Genomic DNA, 17,596 nt, shown 5'->3' with positions numbered 1-17,596 from the left:
TTTCCCTTCATCTTCCTCAGACCAGGGCTGGCGATTTCAGGGGCCATGTAGCAGGGCCTGACTGGTCCCATAAACGAGTGAGCTGCTGGGTGAGGATGGAAACCCAGGAGAGCGTGAGGCCAGTGTGCAGAGGGCAGCTGTGGCACAGGACCGGCTGGCTGGCTACTCCAGGCGTGCAGTTGTGGCCTGGTGTTGCTAGAACTTTGTTTTCCAGGAGTCAGAGATCCAGAGTTTTATATCCATTCTCTGAGTTTATTGATGTTTGTGACTAACTTGAAATGTTAAACAATAGCACGAACCAAAGAAGATGTGTGCGGGCCTGTCTTGCCATCTGAGTGTCAGCAGGTAGCCTGTGGCTCAGTAGTCCTTGTGTGCTACAGATCAGGTCTCTGCCTCTGAGGAGGACGGGATTCTCTAGCCAGTGTGTCCTGCCCACATGGTCTCCTTAAAAGGTGGGAAGGCCTCAGGGTACACCCCACTGAGCTTTCTCCTGGGCACAAACCTGGCAGTTACAGCAAATCAGGCAGGTAGCAATTTTTTCTTAATCTGAAAATGTCACCCTTCCTCAGACTATAGTGTCTTTGTCGTCTTGAGGAAACACTAGCTATGGTTCCAGCAGATGCTTATCAGCTATGAGATGAGCCCTGAAGCCAATGGTTTTCCTTTTCTCATGGGGCTCTTGTGTCCATGCAGGTACTGGAGATGTGTGTGAACCACTGTGGGGAGAAGTTCCACAACGAGGTGGCCAAATTCCGCTTCCTGAATGAGCTGATCAAAGTGTTGTCCCCAAAGGTGAGCAGCCTGGGCTTGGCTGTACTTACACTTACTTGCTCGCTGTACTGTCCCTGGCCCAGCCTTCAAACCCTTGTGCCCCTTCTTGATCCAGAAGTAGGCCTGCTCACGACAGAGCCTGTCGGCCGGTCCTGCTTTACAACAGAGCTGAGAGGGAATGTCCTGCATGCGAAAGCTTTCCTCTTTGTTGGATCGTGTCCTGGGTGGCAGCAAGGCAAGTAGATCTCTACCCCTGCCACATCTTCAGAGTTTACATAAAGGCCTTAAGGGGGTTCAGTGAGTGGTACTGTGTTGGTGTTCTCCACACCACATCACTATCTCATGGCTCTGTCCACATTCCCAGGACAGTGGAGGGGGTGAGAAACCTTAGTTTGCCCAAGTCCAGCTCACAGGTCAGCGGCGGTCACATCTTTCTTGATGGCCTTCCCCAACGCTCTCCAAGGTCTGGGATGCTGGTCATGTTCATCAGCTGAGCCCTGCCTTTGGTTGTCAGCATTTTCACATTCTCCCTTTAAATATGGCCTTGGGGGCGCCTGGGTGGCTCAGTTGGTTAGGCGACTGCCTTCAGCTCAGGTCATGATCCTGGAGTCCCAGGATCGAGTCCCACATCGGGCTCCCTGCTCAGCAGGGGATCTGCTTCTCCCTCTGACCCTCTTCCCTCTCGGGCTCTCTATCTCTCATTCTCTCTCTCTCAAATAAATAAATAAAATCTTTAAAATAAATAAATAAATAAATATGGCCTTGGGATGGCTGGCCTAGAGGGGTGAGAAACTCAAGCTCGAGGACAGGTTTTTTGGTGGCAATGGCAAGAGATACCAGGTGTGGCTTTATGTCCCTTCTTGCTTGCCCTCTGTACCTTTTCTCCTGGCCTTGTCTTAGCAACACCGTTCTTGGGTACTTCTCAGCAATTCTCTGATATCAGCTGTGGGTCCCACAGTTTAATTCATTTCACTTCTGCCACTAATAACTAGAGTTATTATAGACCCTGCGCGTGAAGGGCTCAGTCCTACCTAGACCTGCCTGCATCAGATACCAGCCAGTGGTCTTAGATGTCCCCAGGCTACTTCCTGCTCTCTGACCAGCTCTAAATTCAGGGGTTCCCGGGACTCCCTCCACCAGGTTTCGTAATTCACCAGAAAGACTCACAAAAGATAGGAAAGTAATGATTTTCACTATTATCCTTTTGTTATAAAGGATGTAAGTGGAAGAGCTCCATAGACCAAGGTCAGAGCCTCCACACCACCCTCCCAGGACATACATGTGTTCTAACTCTCCGAAGCTCCTTGTCTGCCAGTTTTTATCTGAAGTTATGTAGGCATTTTGATTAAATCATTAGCTAGGATTGAACTCCATCTCCAGCCCCCGGCCCTCCTGGGAGTTGGTCTGAAAGTTCCAACCCTGTCATCACATGGTGGGTTTTTCTGAAGTGGTCAGTCTCCCTTGAAACTAAGCTCCCACCATGAATGGTGAACATAAACTCACATGTGGTCCAAGGGGGCTCATGGTGAATAACAAAAGCTATTCCTTTTTTTTAAGATTTTATTTATTCCTTTGACAGAGAAAGCACAAGCAGGCAGAGTAGCAAGCAGAGGAAAAGGGAGAAGCAGGCTCCCCCCTGAGCAAGGAGCCTGACGTGGGGCTCGATCCCAGGACCTTGGGATCATGACCTGAGCAGAAGGCAGTTGCTTAACCAACTGAGCCACCTAGGTGCCCCCAACAAAAGCTATTGCTGAAACTCAGGAAATTCCAAGGGTTTTTTGAAACTGTGCCAGGAACTAGAGACAAAGACCAAATAAATTTTCATAATCTTGCCTCATTCAAAAAATGAGTGTCCCCTGTGGCTCTAACCTATCCCAATATATGGTGGGTTTCACTTGAGCAGTTGTGGAGGTTGACTCCTGGAAACCAAGAAGGCACCCTGGGGCTGGGGGCCAGGCGGTTTGGCCTCTAGTGCCGCCGGTCTCCACCAGCCTTGGGCAGCTCGCTTCCCTGGACCTCAGTGGCCATCTCGTCTGTGGTAGCATGTGCTGGCTAAGTCCTTTCCAGCTTTGTAATTCTTCCCTTTTTATTTTTAGTACCTAGGGTCCTGGACCACAGAAAAAGTTAAAGGAAGAGTCATCGAAATACTCTTTAGTTGGACCGTCTGGTTTCCAGAGGATATCAAGATCCGAGACGCTTACCAGATGCTGAAGAAACAAGGTCGGACTCCTTGGCTTACATTGCATTTCCTCTTCGCAGTTGTTCTTGTTTTTTTGTTTGCTTTGTGGTTTTTTCAGTGAAAGCTGGACATCTTGTGTAGGACAGTAGAGTCTGAGACAAATGATTTTTTTAAAGATTTTATTTATTTTTTAAAAGATTTATTTTTTTGACAGATCGAGAGAGAGCACAAGTAGGCAGAGCAGCAGGCAGAGGGAGAGGGAGAAGCAGGCTCCCAGTCGAGCAGGGAGCCCGATGTGGGGCTTGACGCCAGGACCCTGGGATCATGACCTGAGCTGAAGGCAGACGCTTAACCAACTGAGCCACCCAGGCGCCCGGTTTTATTTTTTTAAAAACTTCATTCACTTATTTGAGAGAGAGCAGGTGGGAGGGGGAGAGGGAGAAGCCGACTCCCTGCTGAGCAGGGGGCCCGATGTGGGGCTCGATCCCAGGACCCTGGGATCATGACCTGAGCTGAAGGCAGACGCTTAACCGACTGAGCTACCCAGGCGCCCCTGAGACAAATAGTTTCTGATCACTGGAAACGGGCAGACCTTTCCTTCTTGTAGCAGGAGTTGAGCTGGGCTTGGGACTGCTGTTGCTATAGTTACCCTCATTCACTGTACCAGATTTTAAATTCCTCTGGTGTTGGGTTGTATTGAGTGTGGGAGCTGATTTGCTAGAGTTTTTCTCAGTATCCGCTCCATCTCAGCATTAGGTCTTCCTTTTTTCCTCTGCACCTCTGAGAGGGTCTTATTCTGGATACTTTCCTGATAGTCGACTGTTACAACTTGTTACCCAATGCCAGTTAGCCTGGTGGGGGCAGGGGTCATTGTTCTCTGTTCTAAGCCTCGGTTTTAGGTGGGCATTGTGTCCCCGGGTCTCGGTAGCACCTGTTTGTGATCCTGCCCCTCCCCCAGAGGCATAAGTCTTTCTTTTGTGTTCCGAAGCTGCAGTCGGTTTCTGCCGCTGCTCTGAGGACTGCAGGGTTTGATGTCCTTCCCAGCAGTTGAAGGTGTTTGTTCTGGAGGGAGAGAGGAGGACGGAAGTGGGACAGCAGGCCTTTCCTGTGTCTTTCCATGAGTGCCTGGTGAGGCCCTGTGAAGAACCTGTTCCTCTTGTGGTGTGGGCCTCGGAGGTTCTGTGTTCTCTCACTAGCTCACACCGGCCTGTAAACAATTTAGAAACAAGTTTACTGAATTATCCGCCTTGGTGTTGCCTTCAGTTTTTCCTTGGAGGCCCTGCCTTTCCTTAGATTTCTTGCCCGGTGATCTCCACTCTCTGGTAGATTCAGGAAAAGTGGTGGATTTGTAGGTTGTCCAGTGTCGTGTTGTCGGGGTTGGAGTCATGCAGTTCATGCCTTTCTGTGTCCTGTGTGGGAGCTGGGAGTCCGTAGAACTCTGTAGAAGAAGGAACCTGGATTCAGGATAGACTATTTTTCCCTGGCACAAGTACTCACTGTTGTCGAGAGGGTCATGGATCCTACAGTAACTTCTGGGCCCTGGGAGGTTACGTACCTGTATGTAATGATCAGTGTTTTTATAGCATGAGGCCCATGGCCCGCAAGCCCTAGGATCTGGTGCTGATCTCAGTTGGTTCTGATGTCCATGTCTTTGTGCTGGTTCCTTGGAGTCTCCTGAGGGAGGTTGCAGAGCCTTGGTCATACCCTCAGTCTATCCCTTTAAGGTCATTGATCGTGTTTGTGCAGTGGGACATCAGGAACTGGGAGTTTCTGGACTTGATGCTGCATCCTACTGAAGTCAGTGGCTACCCTTAGCTGTATCTTAATTTCACGAATTGTGTTTTAGGAATCGTAAAGCAAGACCCTAAACTACCAATGGATAAAATTTTGCCTCCACCTTCTCCCTGGCCCAAGAGCTCTATCTTTGATGCCGATGAAGAAAAGTCCAAGGTAAAGAGCCCCTTCCTGACCTTGGTGGCCGACCTAGAATCTGATCTGACCCCTTCTTTTAGGGACTCTACTGAAATATCCCCTGGGGTGTTCTCTGATCCCTGAACCAAAGTTGGGGGGAATGTGGGGAGGTGGGTTAGTGAGTTCTCTCTGGAGCAGGCTCTTAGAGTTAAGTAGCATAAGGTCTGGATGTTTTCCTCATGGATGAGCCAAATAGGAAATGCCATGTTCTTTGTACCCTCCACCTACCGTACAAGCATTCCTGAGGGAAACAAGGTACAAAAGGATAACCCCAGTGGGCGAGGGGGATGCTCAGTCATATCCAGTGTATGTGTGGTATTAGGGGAAGATGGTGGAAAGAATTGGTTATATTTTGGCTCAGTTTTTTTTTTTTTTTTTTTTTTTTTTTTTTTTAGTGCCAGTAAGCCTGATCCTACCCATATTCTTTCTGCTACTGTCTCCCATAATTGTTGCTCCTCAGACATCAGGAAGGAGAGGGACAAAGACCTAGGGATAGCTGTAGAGTGCCTCTGAATGGGGAGAGGGCCCTTGAGCACTGGTGGTGGCCATGCTTTTGGACATTACTGTTCTTGGTCACTCAACAGGGTCTGGGAAATGAGTACCAGGGAAGCTCCAGGTGGTGTAGGAGTCTGGCTTGGGGACCCTCTGCCTCTAACTGCACCCCTTAGCTGCACCCTTCCCTTGGACTTTCCATGGGGTCAGGACGAGCAGGACTATGCTAGATTCTGGGCTGCCTTTCTCTCTGGCTCCTCTCCTGGTGCCTTACAGTGGGTGGGAAGAGGAGGGAGGGCATGGCCTTTGGAGAAAGAGTCCTGTGTCACCAGGGGCAAGCTACTGAGACACTCTGGGCTTCAGTATAGCCGTCTCTCCTGCCATCAGTGAAGGCTGAGTGACTCCCATGGGCACGGCGTTCTGCTAGATCACCGAGGTGTGTCACATCGGAGGGTGCCTGGCCCAGGACAGCCTCAGCATTAGTAACATTTTGGGCCAGATAATTTTGTTGTGGGCTGTCCTGTTGACTGTAGGGAGTTTATAGTGTCCTGGCCTCTACCTGCTAGATGCCATAGCGCCTCAGTTGTGACAATCAGGTCTCCAGGCTTTGCCAGCTGTCTCCTGGGGGCTATCTCCTCCACCTTCCTACCCCGTTGAAAACCAGTGGTCTGTGGGGAGAGCCCTAATACCTCCATGGCCTCACTGTGAGGACTTGGTAGGAGAATGCATGGAAAGTGAGGCTCTATTATCCGTATTCTCCTGCTGCTGCTGCTGCTGTGGGCCATTTGACACGGGGGGTTTGGCGGGGGGAGTAGCCAAACTCTTCTTGTTCACTCTGCAGCTTCTGACGAGGCTTCTGAAGAGCAACCACCCTGAGGATCTTCAGGCTGCAAACAGGCTGATCAAGAACTTGGTCAAGGAGGTGGGCATTTTTCCACTGGGCTCTACAGAACCAGCGTTTTACACATGCGTGTATGTGCTGGAGGGCGTCGGTGCACAGTTGGCCAGGGAAAGGGATGGCCTCTGGGCCCAGAATGGGGACACAGCTCTGCGGGCTCCCTGAAGGGCAGCAGGATGGTAACTGGAAGCAGAAATCATGCTGTGTACTTTCCAAGTACTTTTATGCAAGAGCCCAAAGTATTTCATAGACCCCAGTTTCTGTCCCAGTGACAGAGTCCAGTTTGGGAATCTGGTTTTCAGAGGGATTAAAGCTGGTGGTACGAAGCAATAGATCACCTGGTCCCTGGACTGCATTGCCTTTTGCAGGAATTCTGGGCTCAGAGTGTTTTCTTCGCCCACTGAGTGAACACTCCCGCCCACTCAGTGTTCTAGTGACTTCCCTGAGCTCGCAGTGCAGTGCCTCTTTCCCATCCCTCGCTCAGGCATTATCTAGGGCTTCTGCTCCCTCACCTCCATCCTCTCTCTTCTAAAAGGAACAAGAGAAATCCGAGAAGGCATCCAAGAGAGTCAGTGCCGTGGAGGAGGTACGGAGCCATGTGAAGGTGCTGCAGGAAATGCTGAGCATGTACCGCAGACCGGGGCAGGCCCCACCAGACCAGGAGGCTTTGCAGGTACTGGTTTTAAAAAATAAATTCAAGTGGAATTGAGTGTAATTGACACATTAGAAATTGCACATATTTTAAGCATATTTGATGTGTTTTGACATGTGTGTCCATGAAACCATCATCACAATCAAGATAGTAAACTTGTCCCTCACCCCCCAGAATTTCCTCATGCCCCTAGGTTATCCCTCCCCTCCTTTCCTGTCTTTCCATCCCCCAAGCAACCACTGCCTTGCTGTGTGGTCTGATTAGTTTATACTTCCTAGACTTTTTTGTATGAAGGGAATAATACAGCTTTCCTTCTTTCTCTATTTTTCTTTCTGGCTTCTTCCTCTTGGCATAATTGAGATCCATTCATGGCATGTGTATCAATAGCTTGCTTTTTATTGGGTGTATTCTGTTGTGTGTATTACAACATGTATATCCATCTTTTGATAGATATTGGGTTTCCAGCTTTGGGTGATTATGAATTAAGCTGCTATAAACAATTGTGTATAGTTATATATAGGATTTTGTGTGAACATACATTTTTCTTGGGTATACGCCTAGGTGTGGGATTGCTGGGTCACATACTAAGTGTATAGTTAACTTTGAAAAATAGTTGGCCAGTTTCTTAAAGTGGTTGTGTCATTTTATGTAGCTAACAACATTACACGAGAATTCCAATTCCCCTCGAAAGCCTACACATCTCGAGGTCTTTTTTTTTTTTTTTTTTTTTTAACACCTTTAGTGAGAATGTACATATCCTAAAAGCAGCCATCAACCCTAACTGGAAGAATTTAATCAGCCCTAAAAGAAGTCCTGTGCCCATTAGCAGGCACTCTCTGCCAACACCTCTTCCACCGGCTCCTGGCAACCACTGATCCATGTTCTGCATCTGCAGATTTGCCTCTTTGGACATTTTGTGTAAATTGAATCCTACAACATGTAGTCTTGAGTCTGGCTGCTCTCACTTAATGTTTGGAAGATTTCTCCATCTTGTAGCGTGTATCAGAACTTCATTCCTTTTTCTGGCTGAGTAACCTTCCATTGTATGGCTGCCTCACGTTTTGTCCGTTCATCAGTTGGGCATTTGGGTTTCCACTTTGGCTATTAGGAGTGATGCTGCAAACATCCATATACAAGTTTTCTTGTCTGTGAAACGTAAGCTTTTGATTTTCTTGAGTATAGATATCTAGAACTGGAATTGCCGGATCATCTGGTGGCTTCCTTTAACTTTCTGAGCAACTGCCAAGCTTTTTTGCCAAATCATTGTGGCATTTTACAATCCCACCAGCGATATGAGGGTTCCAGTTCTCCATATCCTGCCAACACTTGTTACTGTCTGTCTTTTTGGTACTAGCTAGCTTAGTGGGTGTAAAGTGGTATCTCACTGTGGCTTTGAAATGTTATTTCCCTGGTGACTTAAGTTGAGCTTTGTTTTCCTGTGTTTCTTGGCCGCTTGTGTGTCATCTTATCTGAAGAAATGTCTGTTCAGATCCTTTGCCCAGTTTTTAATTGGGTTGTCTTAGTTTTTGAATTCTTAAGGGTTCTTTACATATCCTGGATACCAGTCCTTTGTCAGACTTTCTCCTTTGATTTGGGGTTTGATTTGTCTCTTTTCTTCCGTCGCCGGTGCCCTCGCTGTCCTGGCTGGGCCACTGCCGCCCAGTGCAGACAGGTGGTGCTGGGACTGGAGTGCTGTCGGAGCCGGCTGCTCGGAGTCTTGTCCTTGAAGCTCTGCTGCTCTCCCTCCTTCTGCCAGCTACGTTTGTCTTCGCTGTCCGCGTGCCAGCTTTTCATGCTTCTGTGCACAGGAAAGATGGCCTTCACGTAGCTCCTTAGTTTCCTTGTCCTTCCATTTCACTGGGTTAGCAGAAACAAACTAGTAGCTTTCCTGAGTCCAAATTCCTGAGAGAAAAATCGATTTGTCCAGCAAGGCTCCTGTATCTACCTCAGGTCGATCAGCTATAGCTGGGATTGGATAGAGTTACAGAGAAGATCATGCCGGCTTCTGGGGCCAGAGGGGACAGTACTCGGAAGGATTAGTGGGCTTGGGCCAGGTAGACTCTCCAAAGCCAGTTCCCTGAGGTGACTTTGTGCCAAAGCCCCTTGGCAAGGTTGGCATGCTGGGCTTCTATATAGCACAACTTTCCCCCACCCAAGATGATAAGCAGCTAGGAGACAGAAGAGACATAGCGGGAAATAAAACTTCATCTTTATAATGGGTAGAGCCTACTTTGGAAAAAGTGGCACATAAATATTGGCAAGTGGCTTCCTAATACTGAAGCCGAATCAGGCAGGTTTACCTACCACGTAAGATAGCGTTGGCACACCACCGTTCTCCCCACAAGGGGCTTCCTTCTCTAAAACATAGCGCTGGTTGGAGCAGAGCCCAATATGGGCTTCCGTATAGGCAGGGAGCTCTCAAGAGCAAAGTGGCAGGAAGGGGCTCCTTCCTGCTTCCTCTCCCAGACTCCCCTAAGCAGATAGTTCATTTTGCCAGCCCTGGGGAAGGGGGCAGAGAGCACTACCGTCAGGGCGGACCGGAGTGTTAATTGGGCTCCCTCTCAAGGAAGGAAGCCTAACACATACAGAAGTTAACGTCCTCAACACCCAGTATGCGGAGGGTGAAGTTGTCCGGAGCACTCTCCTGGGATGAGGAGAGAGAGATTTCCCAGATGGTATTGGTGCGGGCTGAGGTGCAGTCCTGGGAGAACATGCAGTGGGGGTTGGGGGGTGTTGCTGGAAAAGTCTGATGACTGTCTTCCAGCAGTTGGATGGAGAGTTTGGGTGTTAGTTTTAAAGCAGGGTAGTTGTTTCAGGCTTCCATGTGGGGTTACCCCATTATTAAAGCTCTTATAGGGGCGCCTGGGTGGCTCAGTCAGTTAAGCAGCTGCCTTCGGCTCAGATCATGATCTCGGGGTCCTGGGATCGAGCCCTGCATCGGGCTCCCTGCTCAGCGGGGAGTCTGCTTCTCCTTCTTCCACTGCACCCCCTCTTCCCCTCCCCACCCCGGCTCATGCTCATGCTCTCTCATGTGCTCTCAAAAATTTTAAAGAGTCTTAAAAAAATAAAGCTCTTCTAGAGAGCAGGGAAAGGAGCTTGGAGAAGAGGTAATGCTGTACATGCTTAAAAGGTGGATTCTTAGACCATCTGTTACCTTTTTAACTATTTTAAAAATTCCGGTAACTATAGCCCAAACTGTTTCTGACCCAGTAACGGCCATGTCACTTCAAACCTGCAGTCATACATATGGGACAGACTAAGGAGACTCCAGAAGCGGCAGACTCCACTGTGTGCTTACTGGAGGCACCTGGGGCCCTGCTGCGACCCAGCTCTGTTTTCTCAGGTGGTGTACGAGCGCTGCGAGAAGCTGCGGCCCACCCTCTTCCGGCTGGCGAGTGATACCACGGATGACGACGATGCACTCGGTAAGGCCGTTCTTCTCTCGGCACAGCTGGGACACCGGAGGGCAGAACACACGTGCCCCTTCCTGCTGGGACACAGTGGTGCCAAGAGGCCGGACAGCATGGCTTTGGCTTTTGTGGCGATTGGGCTTTGGAAGGGCATGGCCTTAGAACTGATTTTCCGGGACAGTCTAGGCTTGAGCAAGCGATCATCAGCTGGTCTGAAAGCATAGAGACGGGTGGAAATGTGCCGGGAAGGTTAGGCACGAGGGAGATGCTGGAAGGAAGAGTAACTTCCACAGAAGTCTGAGGAACTGCTGCATCTCGAAGGTTTCACCAACCTAAGTGCCATCGGGGGCTGGGTCGCCAACCTAACTGAGGCAGGCTGAGGAGGAAGGGCAGGGATAATGGTAGGGACAGCGGAGAATTTTAATACCTGTGCACAGAGATTAAAATCTTTTATACTTTTTGTTATGGACAATTTCAGGACATGTGCACAGAAATAGTGGGATAAATCCTATGTGCCCTTCACCTGTTGGTAATAGCTACCAGCTCATGGCCCATCTTTTTTCCTCTTGTTGCATGTATGCTGCTCTCACCCCCCATCGCTCATTCTCTTTGAAGCAAATTGCAAACATTCCAAGGTAATCGAATAGTCAGTCAGTGTTCAGATTTCCCTGGGCGTTTCTCTCTCTAAACATCTCTTGCTAACCCTCCCACCTCCGCCCCCCCCTTTTTTTTTAAGTTCTGAATCAGACTCATAAAAGCCATACTTTGCAATTGGTATTTTGTAAGTTTTTTTTAATGGATAACACCTTGGTTCTTTTTCTTATTAGATGAAAAACATGTCCTTTGACCAGCAGAGTTTCTCTAGGCCTCAATGTTCTGATGGCGTGCCCCATGATATTTAATGTTTTTCCGTATCTAATACTTCTTATAAATTCCTGATATTTCTTATAAATTGGATTAGGGGCTTGATCAGATTCAGGATCAGTTGGAGCGGGAATGTGGGGAGCAAGAACACTTCATGGGTGGTGTTAAGAGGCCCTTGGTTTCTGATTACCTCTTCGTGATTATGGTCTGAACCCATTATTTTCTCTGATTGCAGTGAGCTCAAAAATAATCAAATTTAAATTTTTAAGCAACTCGCCCATGCTAACTAAAACATTTTGCCAGGTGAATTCAACCCCATGTTGCAGCTTATGCATTAAGAAAATTGGCAGGGGCTAATTCACAAATGCTTGTGAAGTTTTTGAATCCAGTGCATATTTTATACTTATATACGACATTTCAGTTTGGATAGCAAGAGTTCATTAGGAATACTTGATCTGTATTTAGATTTTACGAAATTTACAGGTGAAAGCATACATTCATGTACCAATTTATTCCCTACACACTTAAAAAGCTTTCCAATAAGTGAATAAAGTACCAAAAACTTTTTTCTTTTTCTTTTTTTTTTTAAGATTTTATTAGAGAGCACAAGAAGAGGGAGAAGCAGGCAGAGGGAGAGAGAGAAGCAGGTCCCCACTGAGCAGGGAGCCTGATGGGGGGCTCGATCCCAGGACTCTAGGATCATGACCCAAGTCGAAGGCAGCTGCTTAACCAACTGAGCCACCCAGGCGCCTCCCCCTGCCCCGAAAAATTCTTAATATTCACATGCACATTGACAAAACTGTTTTTAAGTTAATATTAAAGTTTTAGTTCCTTAGTGGAAGGGGACGTGTTTCAAGTGTTGGCCATTGTGTTGGAAGGTACTGGAAACGGTGGTGAAGAAATTTGGTTCCTCCTGCATCTTGAGAGCTAGAAGTGTTGGGGATTAGGGCCTGAATAACTAGGTCTGCTAGGGGCCTGATCACATGATTCAGGGGCAGGAGGCATGGATATACTAAACCTGGTAGAGCTGTGTGACCGCTGCTTTCTGGAATGGCTTAAAAAACACTGAGATTGTTGGTAGCTAAACCAGGGGGTTCTCATTTTTCCCTCCTCCAGCGGAGATTCTCCAGGCAAATGACCTTCTCACCCAGGGAGTTCTGCTGTACAAACAGGTGATGGAGGGCCGAGTCATCTTTGGGAACACAGTGACCAGCTCAGTGGAAAACTTACCTGTCTCCAGAGGTATGTGCAAAGAAGCCTCTCCTTACATTCTGCCTGGGCATCCTGAAAATCCTGGAGAAGAAATGGATCCTCAGAATATTCTGGGTTGTGATGTGGAAATGAGAGGCCTTGCCCTTTTTCCCTTCCCTTTGAGGGTTGGTTTTATGTAGCCAGCCTCTGCCACGTGTACCATCACGAACTGACTGGCAGGCTGGACCCTAGCTCTGGCTATCCACGGGAGCAGATTCGCTATATTGCGCCCAGGTTTTGATTCCTCTTCTCATGGATGCTTTGAGGAGCTAGAAACCAAAAAAATGATCTGTTTTGGTGGTGCCTAGCAGGCTAGCTGCATCAGAATCATCTGGAATACTGGCTGAACTGTAGATTCTTAGGTTCTCAGCTCGGACCTTCTGAATCAAGACTGCTTAGAGCTTGGCCTGGGGGTTTGTGTTTTTATCAAGCGCTCCAGTGATTGTGATGAGTTGTTGTCAAAAGGCCTGTGAGCAGGAGACGTCCGCTGTGTTGCTGGCCAGGTTGAATGGACCCCTAGCAGAGGACACTGATTGCTGGGGTAGGAAAGCAGTCCTCTGGCTGCCTCCTATTCCAGATACCAGCTCAGGCTATACATCAAGCCATTCAGCGGGGGTGCATTAAGGGGGCGAGGTGATGTCTTCTGATTGGGAGGAGGCCTGTGGGAAGCTAATGGGCATTAAGGGGAGACTTTGCTCGCATCCTGACCTATTTTCCTGACTGTTCTCTAGTCTTTCAGAAACCAGCAGGTTGCGTGAAGAGCTGTCCTCTGATTGACCTGGAGGTGGACAATGAATCTGAGCAGGCCAGGACTGTGGCACCATCTTTGCTTCACCAGGACCTGGCAGCCTTAGGTAAGGGTGGGTGTTTAGGGGGAGCAGGCACAGAATGGCCCTGACTCCCGGGGGGGGGGGGGGGGAGTAAGCTAGTTCCGCTTGAGGAGAATATGCCTATTTTCAGAGGGAGCTGGGTATACAGTAGTCCCCCACCTCGTCCACAATCTCAGTGACTCGCGGTCCAGAAGCAGATGATCCTCCTTCTGACATATGGTCAGAAGGTTAGTAGTAGCCTAGGGCTGCGTCCCATGCCTACGTCATTCACCTCACTTCATCTCATCACGTAGGCATTTTACCATCTCCCATCACAAGAAGACAAAGGGTGAGTACAGTATAATATATTTTGAGAGCAAGAGACCACATTCACAATTCTTACTACCGTATATTGTTCTTATTATCCGTTACCGTGTCTAACTTACAGAGTAAAGTTAATCGTAGATATATATGTGCGGGAGGGGGGAGCATAGTATATGGAGGGATTGCTACATCCGCCTTTTCAGGCATCCACCAGGGGTCTTAGAACGTATCCCCTAGTGGATAAGGGGGCACTACTATCCTGGGAAGTTCAGAGAGGTCCTCTTTGCATTTAGTCTCAGATTTGTCATGGATGAGTTGAATGATTTTTGGTAATTTGCTTTGCCTAGGCTTTCTAAATGTTCTAGAAAGGGTGAACAAGATAACAGTCTCCAGCTCCTGTCAGGTAGAGTTACTGGTGCACATCTTTCTGTTTCTTCCTTACAGGCCTCAGTGATGCTCCGCTTACCAACAAGGTAAGGAAGCTCTTCCTAGGGGCTGGAAGGGAGGTCCCTCAAACCTACGTTCATGAGGGCAGCACTGCCTGGGCGTGGGGGACGGGGCTATAGCATAGCCTGGTGGCAACTGTGGACCTGGAGGTCCAAAGCCTCTTCCTTACTTATGTTGTCTGGCTTGAACCCCCAGAGAGACACATTTTTCCCTCTGCTTGTACCCCTACTCTCTCCAATGGTATCCAGGCTCCCGCTTGCTGCAGGTCAGGTCAGGAGTCCTGTGCTCTCTTGCCCTTTTTCTCCTCCTGCTGCAGGAAATGCAGTAAGCCTGTGTCCTGGTGTCACCATGGCTCCTGGTCATTCATACCCTGGCCTTATTTTAGCCATTCTTCGTTTGACAGGTTGCCGGTCAGAATTGTTGTAAGGAAAAGAGGAATCCCCCAGCCAGCATGCTGCCAGGTGGTGGTGTTCAGAGCCCTTCTGCAGAAAGGAACTTGCTGGATCTCCTGTCCCTACAGCCATGTCCAGGGCCTCTGTGAGTCTTGTGGGCAAGGAAAGTAGAAGGACTCTTGTGCATGCTTCCTGCTCCTTGCATGGGGGCCGGGCGAGGGGCCGTGTTGGTGTGCGGGAACACGGGGTGCACGTGGAGACAGAGACCCCTCTGCCGGGGGGCTGCTTCCTTCTTCCCAGGGGTTCCATACGTACTTCCCTTTTCCTTTGACTCCCCATCCCAAGTCAGATGAAAAGACATGCTCTGGTTAGGACCTCTGCAAAGGGGTTGGTTTAAGGAGTAGCAGCAGTAGACGATGATGATGTGGTGTTCATAGGCTTTTTTTTTTTTTTTTTCTGATTACAAGAAAGTTAAGCAAAATTTGATCACTAGAGAAATAGATAATATAGAAAGGCCCATTTATCACTCCCTAAAGATAATGCCCAGTGTTCCTTCTTTGCTTTTCTCTCTGTATGTAGTAATGCGTTATTGTTGTTTATTTTTTACACACATGGGGCCATAATTACAGACTGTTCTCCAGTGTTTGTTTTTCATATCGCATCTTTGGTACATGTCCGTATCAGTTTAAATTTGTCTCATTCTGATAGTCGTAATAATCTATATGCATGTAATACTTATATATTTAGTCATTGTCCTCTTGTGGGTATTTATGTAGCTTTCAGTTCAGAGGCATTCGGAGTGTTGTTTTTTGTTTGTTTTCATTTTTGACAGAGAGAGAGAGCGAGAGCAGGAACACAAGCAGGGGGAGTGGGAGAGGGAGAAGCAGGCTTCCCGCGGAGCGAGGAGCCCGTTGCGGGGCTTGATCCCAGGACCCTGGGATCATGACCGGAGCTGAAGGGAGCCACCCAGGCACCCCTCGGAGCATTTTTATAGTATGGATTCCTAAAAGTAGAAGTGCTCTAAGGTGTGAGTCTAAACATGTGTATGTAGATCCTGCTGCTTTGCCTCTGGGAAGGTTGGAGTGGTTTGCCTTCCTGTGTACAGCCTGAGTGTGTCTGTGTCTGTGGTAGAGACACAAGGCCCTGGTGGACATGAAGATGTGCTGGGAGGTCATTCTTGTTTGCACCCAGAGGGGGTGTCTTTCCATTTACTCCTTCCAGCCACTCAGCACAGCAAGGGGCTGGTAATCTTCCTGATTTGGGTGGGTTACTCTGCACTATAGTTTTCAGTTTGTATTGAAAATGTTTTTGGAGCGCCCGGGTGGCTCAGTCGGTTAAGCATCTAACTCTTGATCTCAGCTCAGTTCTTGATCCCAGGGTTGTGAGTTCAAGCCCCAAGTTGGGCTCCTCGATGGGTGTGGAGCGTACTTTAAAAACGTCTTCAGGGGCGCCTGGGTGGCTCAATTGGTTGGATGGCTGCCTTCGGCTCAGGTCATGATCCTGGAGTCCCTGGATCGAGTCCCACGTCGGGCTCCCGGTGGGAGTCTGCTTCTCCCTCTGACCCTCCCCCATCTCATGTGCTCTCTTTCAAATAAATAAATTAATTTAAAAAAACCCCCAAAACTCTGGAAAAAAAGAAGTTTTCAGGTTACATTCCAAATGGACAAAATCATGAAGTGTGAATGAAGTGGTCCGTGTAATTGGTGTTATCTTCCTAACTCCTGTTAACTCTGGTGACCCCGTACAGGGAAACTTAACCTGACTGAGCAACTTGTTGTCAGAGGCTGCCAGACAACTACAACCCTGATTACCTTAATAATAGCTCTGGTTTGGGGCACCTGGGTGGCTCAGTCATTAAGTTCTGCCTTCGGCTCAGGTCATGATCCCAGGGTCCTGGGATCGAGCCCTGCATCGGGCTCCCTGCTCCGCGGGAAGCCTGCTTCTCCCTCTCCCACTCCCCCTGCTTGTGTTCCCTCTCTCGCTGTGTCTTTCTGTCAAATAAATAAACAAAATCTTAAAAAAAATAATAATAGCTCTGGTTTATTGGGTCCTTATGTGTGCACTGTCCTCTCAATGTTTTTGTATATTTTCTCATTGAATTCTAATAACAACCCCATGAGGTAGATGCCAGATGACTTCCATCTTATGGATGAGAAAACTGAGGCGCAGGTGAAATTACCCATCTAAAGTCCTATTCCTCTAAAATACATGCACACGTATGTATTTCTTTTTCTCCCCCTTCTTTATCTCATTCTTCAGAAAGCCTAATCAGATTCCTGGAATTGTCTATAATTTTTGCTAGTCTTGATATTTTTTTCATTTCTTTGCAGAAATTATGTTCCACAGAAGAGCATCCCTAAGGAAGTACCCCCCGGCACTAAGTCCTCTCCAGGTTGGTCCTGGGAAGCTGGACCATTGGCTTCTTCCCCATCCTCCCAGAATACACCTCTGGCTCAAGTGTTTGTCCCTTTGGAGTCTGTTAAGCCCAGTAAGTACAGTTTTACCTCCCCCGCCACCCTCCTGCTCTTAAATACCCAACTTTATCTGCTCCGGATTGGTAGGGGGTGGCTCTTAAACTGGGGAAGCTGAGTGGTAGAGATTTTGCCTGGGGGCAGAGGGTAAGGAGGTGGCTTCAGTCTCTTACCTACTATTTTTCATAAAGTTTGTGTCTTGGGGTTGACACTAAAAGTGAAGGATATTGGCAGGCAGACTTTAATTAGGGGGCTTGAGTCTGTTTTTGGACATGATGCTCACTCATTTGGAATTCAAGAAGGGAATGTCCGGTGTGGCAGAAATAACTCCGAAGAAGTGGGATTAGATGGAAAGGAAGAACTTGGCTGGTGACCCTCTTTGGTTGGGGGTCCTCATTAGAGCAGGAGAGCAGAGGTTCCCTCCTTATGAAGGAAGGCAGGAAGGTGACTGTGTACGGTTGGCACACTGGCATGTGAGCAGGAGACACCCAGGGTGCTTAGATATAGTATATTTAGAATGTTTTACAGCCTGCTTTGTTATTAAAAGCTATAGCATTTTTTCATGCTGTGAATTGTTCTTCAAAACTTTTACTTTTTAAATGTCTCCATATAGTCATGGTACTGTCATTCATTTATTCAATTCCTTTTTTTTTTTTTTTTTTTTT

At 48.1% G+C, this 17,596-nt stretch overlaps 1 protein-coding gene across 2 annotated transcripts in view; it reads left to right on the top strand.

Annotated features, from left to right (window-relative positions):
* Positions 1-17,596, top strand: part of GGA2 (golgi associated, gamma adaptin ear containing, ARF binding protein 2) — a 38,280-nt gene that overhangs the window by 10,903 nt on the left and 9,781 nt on the right. For both annotated transcript variants that reach the window (XM_025855402.2, XM_025855401.2), the window contains exons 4-14: positions 694-792; positions 2,868-2,991; positions 4,797-4,900; positions 6,255-6,335; positions 6,847-6,984; positions 10,307-10,388; positions 12,354-12,479; positions 13,220-13,342; positions 14,066-14,094; positions 14,472-14,605; positions 16,791-16,948. In XM_025855402.2, coding sequence (XP_025711187.1) covers positions 694-792; positions 2,868-2,991; positions 4,797-4,900; positions 6,255-6,335; positions 6,847-6,984; positions 10,307-10,388; positions 12,354-12,479; positions 13,220-13,342; positions 14,066-14,094; positions 14,472-14,605; positions 16,791-16,948 — 1,198 coding nt within the window. The remainder of the gene's footprint in view (positions 1-693; positions 793-2,867; positions 2,992-4,796; positions 4,901-6,254; positions 6,336-6,846; positions 6,985-10,306; positions 10,389-12,353; positions 12,480-13,219; positions 13,343-14,065; positions 14,095-14,471; positions 14,606-16,790; positions 16,949-17,596) is intronic.

Source organism: Callorhinus ursinus, unplaced genomic scaffold, assembly GCF_003265705.2.
Source record: "Callorhinus ursinus isolate GAN/ISIS: 27379988/994484 unplaced genomic scaffold, GSC_fseal_2.0 scaffold85, whole genome shotgun sequence".
Taxonomy (NCBI): domain Eukaryota; kingdom Metazoa; phylum Chordata; class Mammalia; order Carnivora; family Otariidae; genus Callorhinus; species Callorhinus ursinus.
Note: the sequence above shows the minus strand (reverse complement) of the source record. Positions and strands in the feature narration are given on the sequence as shown.